We start from the raw sequence: 18076 nt of genomic DNA, 5'->3' as shown, positions 1-18076 counted from the left end.
TGTAGGTGCCAGGAACTAGTGACATTTTTAATAAAAAATAAGCACTTTTGTTCACTGCTGTAATGTGAACTTCATCAGGTTCAGAACTCCTGCTTCAAACACTTCCTTAAATAACAATAAAACATGTCATCTAGTCCCAGAAATTAAAAACATTCATTAAGCACTACTTAAACATTACCAGTTCAAGGTGAACAGAATAAACACTACAGTAAATAAAACCAGTCATTTATACTCACATGAAAAGTTACAGATAAAAAATTGTGATGCCCCCACATACTAACATACTGTAAATGTAACATAAGTACTCCACATTAAAAACACTACTGAATATGGATTCTTTTCAACAAGAGCAGAGTATTAATTGAAAGTCATTCATTAATACCAGGGGGATTTGTAGAATCCAGTAATACTCGCCAGTATAATTCCCTCTTTTCCACATATACTGACCAATTATCCCTTATCCCCCAGTTAAAGTGTGGAATCTTTTCTGACACACACAAAAAAATAAATTTTTAAACTCCTGACATTTCTCAGAATGCTTAAATAAACCGTTATTGTGATCCTTCTTTCTTATAGTGCTGATATATCCACGTTTTTAAAGCTTTTTCAGTTTTTCCAACATAAACAGCCAAGCAAGAAATAGAGTGTGCAAAGTAAACCAACTCATTTGTGTTACAGCTATACTTCCCAGCAGGATAAATATGCTTAGGAAAATTTCCTATCATGAAATTCACACCTTTGCCTAAAAATCTACACTGGGTGTATGCCCCACATTTAGAGATACCTTTTGCAACTATATGGTCAATTTTTTTTACTGTGACCTACTTTTTCAAAAATCCTTTTCACATTGGTTCCTGATCCGTTATTTGGCCGTCCCCTAAAATGATGGACAAATCCTGTGTAGAAATGTAGTTATTCCAATTCCTGTCTAATATAGATTTAACTTCCTGGGAAGCGGTACTGAAATTGCATACCAATGTTGTAGGAAGGTTATTTAAATTCCCAGCACTGACCTGCTCATTCCCCTGGGAAGGTACTGCTTCACTACCCGTAATTCTTGTAATCCCAAGGCCATGTTTTGACACTGGCCTATAAAACTTGGACCTATCTGTAACCACCTCATCCTTTAAACTTTCAATCAACTCTGTAGGATATTGTCTATCAAAAAACATCTTGCTCAAAACCCTGGTTTCATCTTGAAACCTGCTGTCATCAGCAGTAAGGCTTGTTATCTTAATAAATTAGCTTTTAATCACATTTCTCTTCAGGCAGGGTGGGTGATGGCTTTTATAATGTAATAAATCTGCGAATAAATTTCTTTCCTGTAAATTGATGAGGAAAGCTCTGTTCAGTGACATCCTTACCACTGGTCATGTCCAAAATGTTTATCTCATTTTTGTTGTATTGACATTTAAATACCAAAAAAGAAGTTGTACTGTTAATATACTTCGAAAACTCAACTACCTGCTCACCATTACCTGAGCATAAAATAAAAATGTCATCCAAAAATCTGAAAAGCTTTATGTAAATTGCAAAAGAAGATGATAGAACAAATAGTTTCTCCCACCACCACAACACAATGTTTGCAAAAACTGGGGCTGCTGAGGTCCCCTTTGCTACTCTAGAAATTTGCTTAAAAATATCAAATTGTTTGACAGAATTAGTTTTATGGCTTCCACGACTAGTTTTTATTGTACTGTGGGTTAAATTAGACCAACCAATTAAAGCTTCATTGAACCATTGCAACCCCTGTTGGGGTGGAATAACTAAAAACAAGTCTAATGTCAATAACCAAGAAATGTAGATCTTTATCAAAAACAGTTTGGCACAACTCATCTAAAAATGCCAAGTATCTTTAAGGATATGGGGTTTATCAAAGAAGGACTTTAAAGTAATGTCCACAATTTAGATAAAGGTTCAGTCTTTGAATCAGCTGCAACCACAGTTGGTCAAAGTGGAGGATCAATCACCGACTTGTGTTCTTTAGGAATACCAAAGACGTTTAATGTAATTGGATTGTCAACCTTCAAAAAATCATAAACCAAAACATTCAAGCCATAGTTGTTAATCATATCCTTCAACCAAAACCCATACAGTGATAGGCTATATTAATTTTGTTCTTGTTCACACTAATAAAAAGTCATCATTGTTGAGATATTGTAACATTTTTTGCGATTACATAAAACTGTCCATCAACACCACCCCACCTCCTTTATCTAGTTTCATAATCCTTACAGACCAGTTATTGCTCAAGTTATTTAACAACGTCCTTTCATCTGTGGTTAAGTTATATCTAGTGTAACCAACTTTCAGAGCTCCTAACTCTCTCTGGCATGCCACCTCATATAGGTTCATAGGTTCATAGATTAGTACTAGGTTGACTGCTATTGCAAGCCATTTTAAGCCTATCCAATTATCCCTTGTGAGACTCAAACCCTGCACCTCGTGTTTGTAAGGCAAACATCTTAACCATTAGGCCACCCTTGTAGATCATATGCAGTCAGAAAAAAGGATAATAAAAAGTTGAATAAACTAACTCTTTGTAATGTACCAGTTCCAGAAACAAATGATGCTTGTCTTTAAAAATCAATGCCAAGTTTAGCTTATGTGTAAAATGTTTCAAGTCAATCATGTTTTCATCTAGTTTAAACTTATTTGCTGGCACAAAAGTAAAACACTTACTAGATAATTCACCATATACGAGTGTAATGTCCAGGTGACTGTAATTATAAATATTAAAGTCTTTAAACTCAAAAACAGTACCTTGACTGATGAATTGCAAGGTTAAACGTATCTCCTTTGCAGGCCCAAGCTGGTCGATTGTTTCCTGCCAGGTTGTTAGTTCTTGCTCCATTCGCCATTTCCATTGAACCTTGATTGAACATCCCACTGCTGTTGAATCCTGTTGAGTTCTTGCTCCAGTCGCCATTCCCATTGTACCTTGATTGAACATTCCACTGCTGTTGAATCCTGATGTTCTTATTACGTAGTCTGGAAGACCATTGTGGGATGCTGATTTCCTTATAAAAAAACTACCCCATTATTTTCCATGCTCACCATATTAGTTGTAATGAATGCAAAACAAACAATGCTAGAGATAAAACCACTGGTGTGTAAGGCACTATAGTAAAAAATAAAATTAAAAGCACAACCAGCAATCACGGCAGAAATAAGTAAAAATAACAAATTTAATAACTAGGACAAAGTAACAAAATGATGAGAGAAATATAAGGGAGATTGTATCCAAACATTGGTCTATTCTATGAACCAACAAGGAGATCTCATCTATTGTAGGTGAAAGACCTAGATTTGGATACAGAAATAAAAAATTTATATGTCAAAGGTTATGCTTCACACAACATGCCAGGGACAAGTATGTCACCAATGCAGAACGACACACTATCATGTGTAACAATTGTTCCCATTGGGACTATATAGAATGTCATACACGTTTAGACATCCAGCTAAAGCAGATTGTAATACTAGGGATCTGGTATACTTAGCACACTGTACATCTTGCCAAGGTTTTTTATGTTGGCAAGACTAATAGATGCTTGAAGGAGAGAATACATGACCATCTATATTGTGCACGTAGAGGTATGACATATAGTGCAATAGCCAAGCATATGCATACTTTTGGTGAGGGACATGAATTTAAGTTCGTAGTACTAGAAAACATAGTTAAAGACAATAGGATGGGTGACCTGATCAATAAAACATACCAAGCTGAGATGAGATGGATATTTAGACTAGGGGCACATTGCTTACCTGGTCTAAATGAATACGTCTCGCTAAAACCTGCACTGAGAGCTAGTCCTTTGACTAAGAAATAATAGCTCAGTGGGAGGTAAGGTCAATATAAATAAGTGTATTTGTATGTATTTATATATTATATAATAGACACATATGCTCCCGATGATAAATATTTTATCACTTGTATTTTTATTAATTGTATTTTTATTGTCCAATCACTTTTTTCATTAGTTTTTTATTAGTTTTTCATTAGTTATTGTTATTTTTAATTATATGTCACCATATGTTTGTGTAACTTCAGAGGAGTACTGGTGATTATATTTTTGTCATAACAACTAGCAACCTGATGATGTTTGATTGTGATTGGATACACCATTGAATGATTTGTTATAAGTACTATTTGTTTTAATTGTGCAGTTAGATCTGAATAAGCTATACGTGAAATGCTTATCTGTTTGTTACTGTGTTCTAATTATTAAATTTGCTATTTTTACTTATTTCTGCCATGACTACTGGTTGTGCTTTTAATTTTATTTTATATATATATATATATATATATATATATATATATATATATATATATATATATTATATTAGTTGTAATGTCCTCATCAAATGTTACAGCTACTGGGAAAACCTGCTTAGACCTCTTTCCTGGAGTGAGACATGAATATGCTCAATTAGTTTGATACTGTTCACAATCCTCAGTTAATTTTGTCTTTACTTACTTTATAATAATTCCACATTCCCTGTTTGGCTGAATTTGTCTTCCATATAAGGAACCAACAAATCCCCAATGATTTCATCCTGTAATCTTTTGATGTCCTTTTCTATTTCTAGTGCGCTTGTTATGATTGTACAAAATATCCATAAATTCAAACCCAATGTAGTCGGAAAAGTTTAACAGTTCTTTATGAAATACTGTCCCTTCCCGTAAACTATTGGGATATTTAACAAATTGCAAGCCTTTTGGCACTTGCTTAGCCACAACACAATCCTTAATATAAGTTGTCCAGTTGCAATTTTCTAAATTTTAAAAGAAGTTTCTCAGATCTGGTAATCGTTTGCATTAAAGTATCATTATTATCCAGATCTCTAAAGGGGGCGCTACTAGTTAACTGAACAGTTGTTTGAATGAATTATTCAATGTGGCAGAATGTACTGATCCACCTGCAACAATCATCTTCATTGTACCATTTGTTTTAGGCTTTGCTCCTTGGGTAACAAAATGTCTCTAGTAGTAAATCTCTTTTTGGTAGTACAATTAGACAACCTGCTGTTATCGCTGCAATTACTCTTAAGGATGTTGGAAAATTGCACTGCTCATTTAAAAAACAGGCCATTCCACCACAAGCCATTTGTTGTTGCACTGGGTGTACCATTCTTGTTACAAACACCCACACTATAGTGAAGAAAACTATCTAATTTCCCCTGAAAGCTGAGAGATCAAACCAATCGATACAGAAAGATCCAAGGGAGAACCTCAAACCACAGGAGGAGGAGGAATCCCAGCTACTGGTGCAGATGATAACTCCTCATGTTCAAACATCTGTTGTGACATAATAGTAACCAGTTCCAAGCAATAGAAAAAAGTAAACCAACCAACCTACAAAATCCACCTACAAAGCTTGTGAAATAAAAACAAACACACTTGTATGTGATAGAAACTAATGAAATTTTTAATAAAGAATATATGCTTTCATTCCCTGCTGTAATGTAATCAGATTCAAAACAATTTTACATTTTATTAAACTGAAATGAACTGGCAGTGCTAACAGAACAACACCAAAGGTTCCAACGATTTATTGTCAAGCGCTTTTCGTTTGCTTTGTAAGCAAACTTCCTCAGACAAACACAGATCAATGAAAAAACACAGCTTTTTATAATAACACAATCAGACAATTTAAACTAATTAGTCAGGCAATCAATCTATCAAATTCCGCTTTCCTAAGAAGCTTAATACCTAAAATCTAAAACCACTGCACATTCAATACCTACTTACACAGTAAATAGTCAATTTGTATAAATACATGTTAAATAAGTTTTAAAATATTTAAATAATCAAGAATTCAAAATATTCCATTCTTAGAAAGTTTTGAAGAAATAAAAGGCAACAACAGCATTACATACACGTCGTAACATCATAATAATGGTCCCGTGTGTGCACAACTCATATGCAAAGCAAGCTCACCGAAAATAATGCTGGTTGGCTACTATAACAGTAGAATTAGTATACATTTTTTTCAATTTTATATTTTGTTAATATGTAGGGCCAATATAATTTTTTTATGTGTAACTTTTCATGTGAGTTTAAATTATTGGTTTTATTTACTGTAGTGTTTATTCTGTTTATTTAGAACTGGTAATGTTTAAGTAGTGCATAATGAAGGTTTTTAATGTTTGTCACCAGATAGCATGTTTTATTGTTATTTAAGGATGTGTTTGGAGAGGGAGTTCTGAACCTGATGAAGTTCACATTACAGCAGTGAGCAAATGTACTTCTTCTTTGTTAAAATTTTCACTAGTTACTGGTGTCTACAAATTTGATTATTTCTAATGCTTTATTTACATTACTTCCCTTTATCTTTCTATTTCTCAAGTCACAGTTAAAATCACCTATGACTATAATGTCTATATTTATAGCTCCATAATCTAAAATATTCTGGAAGATATTTTCTCTATCCTTTTTATTAATATAAGTGTAAATTGCTATTATCCTATATACTTGCTCTTTCCACCTTTAATCCAAAAGTTTTGCTCTTCCCACCTCTGCCAACATCACATCTGATAGTTTTACTGAGTTCTTCAGTAATATTCCTGTTCCTGAACATATATCTTTACCAAGATTCCAGAGAACGTTACCTCCCCATAATTTTCAGTTTGTAATTTTTCCATTATAGTTGAGCCTCTTATGTCTTCTAAAAGTATTATATCTGTATCAAACTTTTTACACCATTCTAAAATTCTTATCCTTCTTGTTAAACTTTTTAAACGATTTATATTTACTGCTACTACATTGTACATATCTCTTTGAAAATCACTTATAATATGTTTAGTATAATTTTATTAAATTCTCCTATCTTATTATCTCTTCCCCTTTTTATTTTATATTATTTCCTATAAATTTTCCTTTCCTTTCTCTCACTCTTTTGCATACTGATTTTTTACCTTTCACTGTAATTTAATTAATATCGTCTTCCTCATTTATTTCTGAACCTTCTTCTCTTTCTATGTTATTCTTTTACCTCAATATTGTCTTGTCTTTGTTCTCTATTTTTTCTTTTATAACATTTTCCAAAATGTTACCCTCTTGTGCCATTTCTTGTCATGCATTACACACTTCATGCCCCCCTTTTTTCTCCCTTCTTTATAATCCATCCACAAGTTAACAAACATTATACTTTACATATATTGCTATATAACCTAAGCAATATTACATAAATTATTCAATTCCTGCCTCTTTTTTAAAACAAGAAACATCTTTATTAAACTATCACTTACTACATAGGCATTCATATATTTATATAAATGAAAACAAACCACACAGACACAATCCTAGTTGCAAGCATTTTACATCACAAACCATACTGACACACTCCCAGTTGCAAAAATTATACATCACTTATAATTTGCCCAATCATTTTCAGTCAAATATTACATAGCTCATTTAAGTCCTGCCTTCTGTTAAACCTCATTCCTCCCCAGTATGTATTGTTCCCACAATTCCCATTTTTTTCATATATAGTTTGCTCCTATATTTTTCTAAAGATCTCAATTCTAGTTTTTTCTCTGTTACTATAATCACTACTTTTAGTATAGTCAGTTAAGATTTTGTAAATGTGCCTATGTCACAATTGATAATTCAATAAAGGTATTTAAAAAAATCCATCTACAAATTACCTGTTTTATGACATCGATAACATTTTAATTCACATTTTATTGCATCATGTCCACTTTTACCACATATATAACATTTTCGTTTATCACAGTCATTAACTAAATGCTCTGACTTTCCACAATAAAAACCATGTCTTAGGTTGATCCTAATACCTTATTACACTTGGAATATGCAAAATAGCATCATTTTTTTTATTTTCAACACAACATTACACTCTCAAGCCCCAGGCCATAAACCTCTGTTGTCATGAACTATCGTTACATCCATAGCATCTTGACATGGTTTAGTCAAATGCCTCTTTAAAAGCTCTCTTTCAACATTAGTTCTGAAATGAATATGAACTTTCTTCTTAGTCTCTCTATTAAATGCTTTCAAAACATAAGAATTCCAAAGTTGACAGTCTTTTTTCTTTTCATATCCCCCTAAAACTTTCTCATTTCCTAAAATAATGACACAAAATGTTTCTTTATTTATATGAATAAATACCCTTGTCTCTTCTAGTTTTATACCTAGAGAAGATATAACATTGTCCCATATCTCATATCTGTCTATCTCATCCTCTGCTTTGCTAAAAGTTCTTACCATAAAGGGTTTCTTTTTCTTACATCTGGTTGTCTTCTTTCATTGCCAGATTTCCGTTTCTTATTTATTGACATGTCCACATAAGTTGTACTCATATTAGTAGTCTCTCCTTCCTTTCTTGTACTGGCTACTGGATCTTCAAGTATGTCCATTACTTCTCCCCAAGCTAGGTCTCTTCCACTCTCTGGTTCACTTTCTGAAAGTAAATCCTCCAATACATCATCCTGCAACCATCCCAGATGGAGAGTTGTAACAATACACTCTTTTCTCGTTTTGATGCTCTCGCTAAACAAATGCTATTGAATCAACATTTCCAAATCTGTGGAAGGCTTGGCTGCCTTCCTCACATTACCTAATAAATCCTCCAACATCACATCTTTTGTAAAAGCAGCATCTCGTCTGTTGATGGACACTCCAGCGTTCGCTATTAAGTCAAGTTGCTCCCTGGACATCTCAGGCTGCACATTCATGGTATAAACACATTTTTCTCTGCTGTTCTGGGTCTTGAATTCTGGCATAGTGTCTTGCTGCTTCTCCAGGCCATCACTGCACCTGGAATGAAAGAAGGAAGTGAACGGACCAAATGTGTCCTCCCAGCAACTCCAAAAAGAGTGGCCAAATATCCCCTAGTAGTATAAATGCTACCTCTGGTAACCCCTGAAAAAAGGCTACTAGCCTAGTGAGACTAAGCCATAGTAAAAATACCACCTCTAGTCTCCCCTGAAGAGAAGCTACTAGCCTAGTGTGACTAACCCAATCAACAAAATATAAATTCATAAATAAACAAACACAGATAAATAAATGTTATTTTAAGGTATGATATGGTGTGTATCAAATTTATCCAAATGATTTTGCTATTACAGTCATATAAAGGGAAGGAAAGCTTTTTTCTTTGTTATTAAAAAGAGAAAGTACATCAAATTTGATGAATGAAATGAAGAAAGAAAGAAAGAGTAAAGCACACAACCAACTGGTTAAGCCATAGATTGTATACAAATATTTATAAAGTCGAGGAAATCAGAACTGCTGAAGTCATTATTTGTTAGATACATTAGACACAGACTTGAGTATGGAATAACAATATGGAAACCTTATTAGAAAATAACTATGAGAAAATTGGAAAGAGTACAACAGAAATATACCAAGGGCATCCATGGAAGTGAAACTTTAAGTTATTACGAAAGACTAAAATATCTAAACTTTTACAGTGACTCATGGAGATACTTAAGAGGAGACCTTATTCAGGTATATAGGGCATTTAGAGACAACTTCCTCTGGAAATGTTTGGGGTTAGAATCATCACACAACCTGTGTAGAAGATTCTATATGAATGAGAATTGTACTGATTGGTTCTCTGCATGGAACAGACTACTGAATTCCTTTAAAGCAAGCATTAGTTTAGATATTTCTAAGAACTGTCTGCGCTCTTATTATGGGAACAACTGCAGGCTAGAAGGGCATTAGCCCATATCTGAAATATGTGTATGTAGGTAGGTAAGCTGCTGTAGAACCTATCATGAGATACAAGAGACTGATAATGTATGATTTTGGTATTCAATTTCAAATAAAATTTGCACTTAAAATGGGTTAATGCTGTACAGGAAGTTCTTGGACAGCTCTGTGTCTTCAGATATTATAGACTCATACATAAGAACTGATATTTCAAACGATGAATGTTTCCTATAAGCAGAGTTAATTTTCAAACTTAGATAAAATAAATATATTGCAACATCAGTAGCAATATTGAAAATACAAATAAGATCAAGAGCATCATTTCATGTTGACCTCTCATGCAGGTTTGCTATTTATATAATCCCCTGCCAATGTTCTTGCAATTCATAGTAAAAAGAACATGCTTTAGCAATTGCACAGTTTTGTTTACGTACAAAAAATAAAACCAGCAAGACAGCCTAATGGACCCCAATGGTAAAAAGTAGAAATAAAAATGAAATAAACCAAAGGTCCAACTGTCTCTAATATACTCACTTTAATATGAAAAAGTACAAAGCTTGTATGTCTCTAGCACTTTCTGATACACTGAGGAAGAGTCCTAGAGACCTGAAAGCTTTGCACTTTATCATTATTAAAGTGTGTGTTCTATATTAGAGATGGTTGGACCTTTGGTGTATTTTGGCTTTGTTTAGATGACCATGGCATTTGTAATTCATATCTGTCTGGTAATTGCCATATTAAAATGCACTAATTACTCTCTCTCTCCTTTCAGTATCTAAAAAGGTAGATTTGAGTGTTCAGTAGCAGGTGGATTTGCAGTTAGAACTGTTTTTCTCTTGAGCTGAATAGGAAAAGTAATAAATAAATAGTTATACTGTTTATCTTTTTCACTCAGGTTTAATGATACCATATATTTAGAAAGGCAAAGTAAGTTATCTACATTCCCTCATGAAATAAATATGTACGTGCTTTTCTAAGTACTTTTAAACCTTTTACAAAACATGTATAATAGGTTACATTTGATTTGTAAGTAATAAATCAGTTTTATGTTACATGTAATAAAATCTAGGCTGGCAGTTGGCATTAAACTTTCAGTGCAAACAGTATTCCTCCATTTTTTTTTTAATTTCTGCACCTGTAAGAGGATTGGAGTATTGCAGAAACCTGGAGCTGGACACAGGTGGGTAGAACAATTCCTAGTGAAATGAGTCTGGTAAAGATGACATGAACTGGGAAAATAAGTAGTCAGGAGGAAAAGTGTAACAGGCCTCAGTTAGTTTGGTACAGCATATGGGGCAGGTAGGTACAGCCTTAGAGAGAATTCCAGTCAGAAGGTAGTGTAACAGGCCTCAGTTAGTTCGGTACAGCATATGGGGTAGGTAGGCACAGCCTTAGAGAGAATTCCAGTCAGAAGGTAGTGTAACAGGCCTCAGTTAGTTCGGTACAGCATATGGGGTAGGTAGGCACAGCCTTAGAGAGAATTCCAGTCAGAAGGTAGTATAACAGGCCTCAGTTAGATTGGTACAGCATATGGGGCAGGTAGGTACAGACTAAGAGAGAATTCCAGTCAGAAGGTAGTGTAACAGGCCTCAGTTAGTTCGGTACACCATATAGGGCAGGTAGGTACAGCCTTAGAGAGAATTCCAATCAGAAGGTAGTTTAACAGGCCTCAGTTAGTTAGGTACACCATATGGGGCAGGTAGGTACAGCCTCAGAGAGAATTCCAATCAGAAGGTCGAGACCTAATTATGCAAAAGATGAGACTTACAAAAATAAATCTATAAACTGTAGTTCAGAAAAAACCCAGCAAACAGTTAAACTAAACAGCTAGAAGGGATGTAGACAAGGAAAAGGGCAACAAAGGTGGGAATAAAATTCAGAAGAGGATGAAGAAAGGGTAACAATGATAAGGGAAGAAAATAGCAATGCTAAAGGAGGGAGATAAAGTAGGAAAAAGAAAATAAAGAGCAGAAAGTTATGAAAAAAATCAGAAATGGGATGCATGAAGACAGATGGAGAGAAAAATGCAAAAATACTTTGTTTACAGAAGGAAAAAAAAGCAATGAGAGGAGTGTCACACAAAAAAAAGTGTCAGACCAGCAGTGTAACTAGAGTGGGGCAAAAGGTGTGGCTGCCCTGGGTTCAAGGTGTTGGGGGATGTGATGAGCAGGTGTCAATGTTGCTGAAATTCAGCAATGCCATTGAGAAATTAATGCTAATACTGAATTTATGGTCATGACTGAAATATATAATAATGTAGTATTACTAAGCTGTAGTTATATGTGTGACAAGTGACTTGCTTCAGCTATAGAGCAGATATTTTTTTGTTGCTGCTCCTAGACACTGAACTGGAGAGGACACCGGTTAAGTGAACTGCACAGGGTGCTGGATAACTTATCTATGGTTCTGGGTTAGAAGATGGTAGTAGAACAGGATTACCTGTGATAACAAGAAACTAGGGAGAAGGAGCATATATTGTTGCCATGCCAGTGACCTAGGAAAGAAATAGGCTGAATACTAACAGCGGACAGCAGCAGCCATTCTGACATGTTTTACTCATTTTTTCATTTTAGTATTCATTATCCAGTAGTCAGAGGACCCCCTCTGCTAGACTCAGCTCACAGCATTTACAAAACACCCCCACTAGAGTGTTCTGACGCACAGTGAAGCAGCATGCTCTTGGAAGTTCTCCTGTAAGAGCCGCTATGGCAAAGGTTTTCCATTTTACAGTATACAGGCTCACTGCACTTCCATCTTAGAGCCCTTATATCGATACCAGGCCATGCAGTGACCAACAGGGATCGGTTGGGAGTTGGAAGGCTCACACCTCATGTGTGGTAAAGCAGTCATGTTTCTTTCCGCCATATTTGTGCCTGTCTTATTTGTCCTTCCATTTGTACAGAATGGCTAACCTGCAGTGCTTCCAGCCTTCAGTGGAAGGCACTAACAGTCAGGCAGCTGCTGAGACACACCACTCCTCAGAAAGATTACAGCTGGCAGTACTCAGTGCTTCTAACCCAGCAGGCCTTTTGACAGCCTCAGTCTGTTTTTGAGCTCAGGTTGCTGGTGACAGTTGATACTCCAGCCTCTGCATTTGTGGACCAACTGTTTCATTATTTACTGTAACAATAGAGCTTCTTGAGACCCCAATACCAGTCAATTACACCCTTGCAGAACAACTATTCCTAAGTAGTACAACTGCTCTATTACTAACAAGAAAAGCTGGTAACTAGATCTGCTTACAGGTTCAGATTTCCCTCCGTTACTTCAGTAACTAAAAGTTCCATTCAAATCAACCCCTCCCTATACTCAAGCAAAACAGTCAGATCCTAGTCACCTGAATTCTGTTTCCCCTCCATTATTTTAATGTGTTTTAGGTATTATTATTAGTTCTTTATTATCATGTGATATATTTAGAATGCTATTTACATACTTGAATTGGTGTTATGTGTTTGTTTCAATAAAGTGTGTGTGGATGCAAGTGAGACAATTGTGCTTATGGTTTCTTGTAATAAAATGTTTGGAAATTCACCAGGAGGTTTTTCATTTAATTTATCATGATTCTGTCTCTCTGCATGTACAGTATAGTGTACACTGCTTTTATTGATCCCGTGCACTAAAGTGGTTTATACTACTCTCTACGTGAAAAATAAACTGCCCCTTCAACTAGCTCCATTTATACAGTGGGAAGAGGTTAAAATAAGCAGCGTGTTTTAGGCATCCCACTGTATAACAGCAACAGTTATTAGACTGGTATAGGTATCGCTGGGTATACCAGTACAGGTAACAGAGTTTAAATCACACAGACTGGGCTTGTGCCAACACCGGGTAATGCCTGTAACAGCAGCAGCATATTAATAACCAGGGTTCTTCAGAGTTTCCTATACAGTACTAAGCATTCTTTCATTGCCATTTTTTATTTCCCCAATTTGCATACCCCCCCAGCTGGTCATCAGCTGCCTGGCTGCATCAATTTTACTTTAATTGCCCTGGTACAATCCCCTGGCACTATGGCCCCACCAATGGTTGGTTGGGCAGTTTTAAATACACTAGTCCTGCATGCTAGGGGAACGTTTTGGTATGCCCTTTCTAATCGGAGCTAATGACATTACACACATCAATGCATGTAACATCAGTTGGCGCTGTCCCCCATTCAGATGCCATAGTTTTACTTGCAGTCTGACTCATGATTATGGCACATCCCCATCATAAGCAGAAAACCTTCCCTACCACTCTGAGTGGGCAAGCTGGCAACACCGCTCTCTCTGACCTGTCCCTTCCTCCCTGGTTCCTCTAGTATTTGAGCTTCTAGTTGATTTAGGATCATCTGGGTAATAAAAATGATTCCATCTGTCTATGCCATGGAGCCAGGGGCCTTTCTTTATCATTCTTTGAGAGGACTGCTGTATAAACTTGCCAGAAATACACAGTTATATATTATACATATCATTTATTTTAGTAAACATGACTGATGATTGTTCTACCAGTGTTTACACTCCTATTTCAGTACCGCTTCATTTTAATAATGACGAATTTCATCTTTATTTCATATAAAATGTATATTATACTATATTGATATGGAGTAAATACTTTATTTTGTATTATTTTTAATGTCATATCTGCTGAACTCTAACTTTGTGAGACTTGGAAGTCTTGCATATAAATAGTACCAATAAAAAATATGAAAGCAAAAACTCCACAGTATTTTGTGGCCATCTTCCTTACATATTAAAATGACAATAATGTATTTTTTTTTTTGTTGTTGCTGTTTAGATGTTATGGTGCAAGAATACGTGAAGTATGGAGCCTTGGACATTTATCTGAAGAAAAATAAAAACACAGCCTCTGTGACAACTAGTTGGAAACTAGAAGTCACCAAGCAAGCTGCCTATGCTCTTAGTTTTCTAGTGAGTAAGAAAAACAATTAAGAAACAGCTTAACTTATTCCCTCGTTCTCAAATATTTGTTTAATGTTTTTTAAGAACACTGGGAGGTGATTGTAACCTACTCCACTAAGAAATGGAGGCAAAAACTTGGGTACCAAAATTTCCTTCTTGCAGTACAGTCAGCCAATTGCAGTACTGGTAATGATATTGTAGTGCATGAAGCTCCACAATTATGCTCAGAAATCAGTGAAAAGACAGGCTTCTGACATCAGAAACATGCTTAATGATTGTTAAGCACCCCCTCAGTGATGTTAAGCACTGATCGTATGTGAAGGATTGCTCAGCAGCAGGATAATAGTGGTGGGAAGCCATTCAATCAACTTAAGCACTTAAAGTCCATATATGTGTTTACCAGCTTCTCAATACTTTTCTTGGTGACCATGTTGTGTGTGGCAGTAGTTAATGAGTTATATTTTTCAAAGCAGAAGAACACTTATTGCTACTACCCCTTTTTGCTTCTTAACTTTTGTAGTATGTGTGAGCAGTTAAAGCCGCATGAACTACAAAGAATTATAATCAGTCTTTCTGATCATAATTGTGTATTCTGTATATGGATGTGAAGGTTTACCTCATGAGTTTTGCTCACAGGAGGAATTTCTGATAGCTGTTCTTGAACGCATAACATCTTGTTTACAATCAGAGACCTGATCATAATCATATATATTTTCCATAGCAGCAAAGTTTGCTATGGTTTTAAATCTGGTGATGATAGAGTAAGAAACATTTTGAAAAAAAAAAAATACAGACCATTTTAGAAAAAGAAATATTATCTTCCATTGTTTGAATGTCATTCAGTGGAAGTGGACTTGGCATTTCTTTATACATCATACTTCCAGTATTATGTTTAAATTAGTATCAGTTCCTGGTAAAAAAATGCTAGCAACATAAACCTTACTTTCCTAGGCTGAGGCCCAGCTGTTTGGATTCATGTTCTTGCTAAGGTAGCCTGCTCTTAAATTGATCAAGCAGTTAAGTGATTCCAAAATAGGGAAAGCAAAATTATAACTAATTTAAAATTTAAAGTTATAATGCTGTAAAATATAAATAGCTGAGCAATAAACATTTCTGCAAGATAATAAGCCAGTGAAAGCTTTGTCATTTATTTACTGAAATACTCCCCCTTCTGGCACATGATTATAAATAAATACAGTGACAGAACAACATTTTAAGGCAGAACCAGAGGTATCCTTAGGAATGAGGAACAGCTAAGAGCACTGCTTTTAAGGGGAGTCAGTTGATAGAAAATGGTGTTGAGAAGAGAGCTAGAATATGTAAAAAAATCTGCACTGTTCTGTCCTACAATAGCAGAATACAGACTTCCTGTATCACCATCTAGCAGATAGCTATACGTCCTGAAATACAAGGTCTATATTATATCATCAAATTAAAAAAGCGAACTATAAATAATCGAACCCATGTAAACAAAAGCTTAGGGCGGCCACGGTGGTGCAGCAGTTAGCATTGTCACCTCCCAGCAAGAGGTTCTCTGGTTCGATCCTCAGCTGGGGTGCCTTCTGTGCAGAGTCTGCATGTCTTCCGTGTGGTCACGTGGGTTTCCTCCGGGTGCTCCAGTTTCCTCCCACATCCCAAAGACTTGCTGTAGGTGGATTGGACACTCTAAATCGGCCTTAGGTGTGAGTGTTTGCATGTGTGTGCCTTCTGTGGAAGGTTGGGTGCTGGGCTGGCAACAAGACAATGTAAAACTCCACTGCCAATCATGAGCAGACAGGTGATCTGCTGTGGTGACTCCTAACCGGGAAAAGTAAGAAGAAGTAGATGTAAGTGAAAGCTTACAATCCTGAAAGGTCAGAACAGTGATTTTTTTTTCCAAGGGAAAAAAAAAAATCTCTGTTTCAAAAGAAAAAAAAAATTAAAAGAATACATAAAGTGGGGGGCTTTGTCCCCCACCCCCCCTACTTAAATATACCAACTCCGAGATTGCACTACAGTGCCGAAAATGGCAATGTAATGGAAGTGGCCAAGTGAATTTTTTCCCTGGGAAAGAATTTGCTTAAAAGCTGCTTTGCTATTTTGCCTTTTTGTTGTTTTATGTTCGACCAAGATGCATTTGATAGAATGCTTCTTCAGTCATCTAATAGGAACCCGAAATACATATGGGTCTGTTTGTAACTGCATTCCCACTAGAACTAATTGACTCCATTATATCATCACCATCAGGCTATTAATAAATATAGTACATCACCTATGGGTTCCATTTTGTATTTAAAGACTGCCTTCTTCAGAGTGTGTCTAGATAAAGTTAACTGAGAGTTAGATTTTATTTTTATTTTTCCTTTTGTGGATACACTTAATTAAATATGCCTCATACTTCCCTTCTTATATATAACCTGTTCTGAAGTTGCAGTGGTTTATATACCAGAGAGGTATAGGAAGCTGCAAGGATATTTTTCATGTAATTACATTTGTCCCAGTCCCCTTCAATAAACACATCACACCGAATGACATTTGACGACCTTTATTAAACTTCCATAACATAGCTTTGATAACCAACATTTTATGAAATACAACTGAACATATTATATTTGATTTAATTATACGATAAACATCCATGTAATGTTAATCAGGACAGCGTACCTACTCATCCTGCCCCAGTAAGCAGCTTCCATACCTCTGCTTGCTTACTTTACTTATGAAGCAGCATCCAACAACTCACTTCATATCCCATTTATTGAATTACCCATCTAACCCAGTAATTCAGGAAGATGTGACCTTATGCATCCTGACCCTGTAAGCAGTGTCCATACCTCTACTCGCTTACTTTACTTGTGAAGCAGTGTCCCCAACTCACTTCATACACCATTTATTGAATTACACTTCCAACCAAATAAGCAGCATCCTTGCTTATTTATTTAACAAGCAGCCCCCAGCTGCTCACTTTCATTTCCCAACTCCTTGAAATGAACATCCAAACACCAGAGGAGGAAAAGAAGAGGGCAAGCCTGTCCCTCTTCTCCACCTACCCTGAATGATAACAATCCCCACAAATCCACCAAAAGAAAAATGGCGGGAGGGTGGGCAGCAAGTCCATGCCAAAATGAGATTATTTACCCAGCTACACATGTCTAAACCCCTTAAGCCCCTCCCCACCCTATGTAAGTGAAAGCTTACAATTTCAAACTGTCAGAACAGCATTTTTTTTTTTCCTAGGGAAAAACAATCGCTGTTCCAAAAAAAAAAAAAATAAAAAATAATAAAACACTTTAAACATTACATTAAGTGGGGGGATTCACCCCCACACCGCCCTACTTAAATATACCAACTCTGAGACTGCACTACAGTGCCGAAAATGGCAAAGTAATGAAGCGGCCAAGCGAATTCTTTCCCAGGGAAAGAATTCACTTAAAAGTCACTTCGATATTTTGTCATTTCAGGCTTTTGAGTTTGACCAAGATGCATTCCAAAGAATGCATCTTCAGTCTTCTAA

The 18076-nt window shown here is 35.8% G+C and overlaps 1 protein-coding gene across 1 annotated transcript in view; it reads left to right on the top strand.

Moving 5' to 3' along the window:
* Window positions 1-18076, top strand: part of LOC122817593 (tyrosine-protein kinase JAK2-like) — an 876396-nt gene that overhangs the window by 566220 nt on the left and 292100 nt on the right. Inside the window, exon 14 of the mRNA XM_044090632.1 lies at window positions 14459-14592. Within this exon, the coding sequence (XP_043946567.1) occupies window positions 14459-14592 (134 nt within the window). The remainder of the gene's footprint in view (window positions 1-14458; window positions 14593-18076) is intronic.

This window comes from Protopterus annectens, chromosome 13.part0 (assembly GCF_019279795.1).
Source record: "Protopterus annectens isolate FY-2018-M chromosome 13.part0, PAN1.0, whole genome shotgun sequence".
Taxonomy (NCBI): Eukaryota; Metazoa; Chordata; order Ceratodontiformes; family Protopteridae; genus Protopterus; species Protopterus annectens.
Note: the sequence above shows the minus strand (reverse complement) of the source record. Positions and strands in the feature narration are given on the sequence as shown.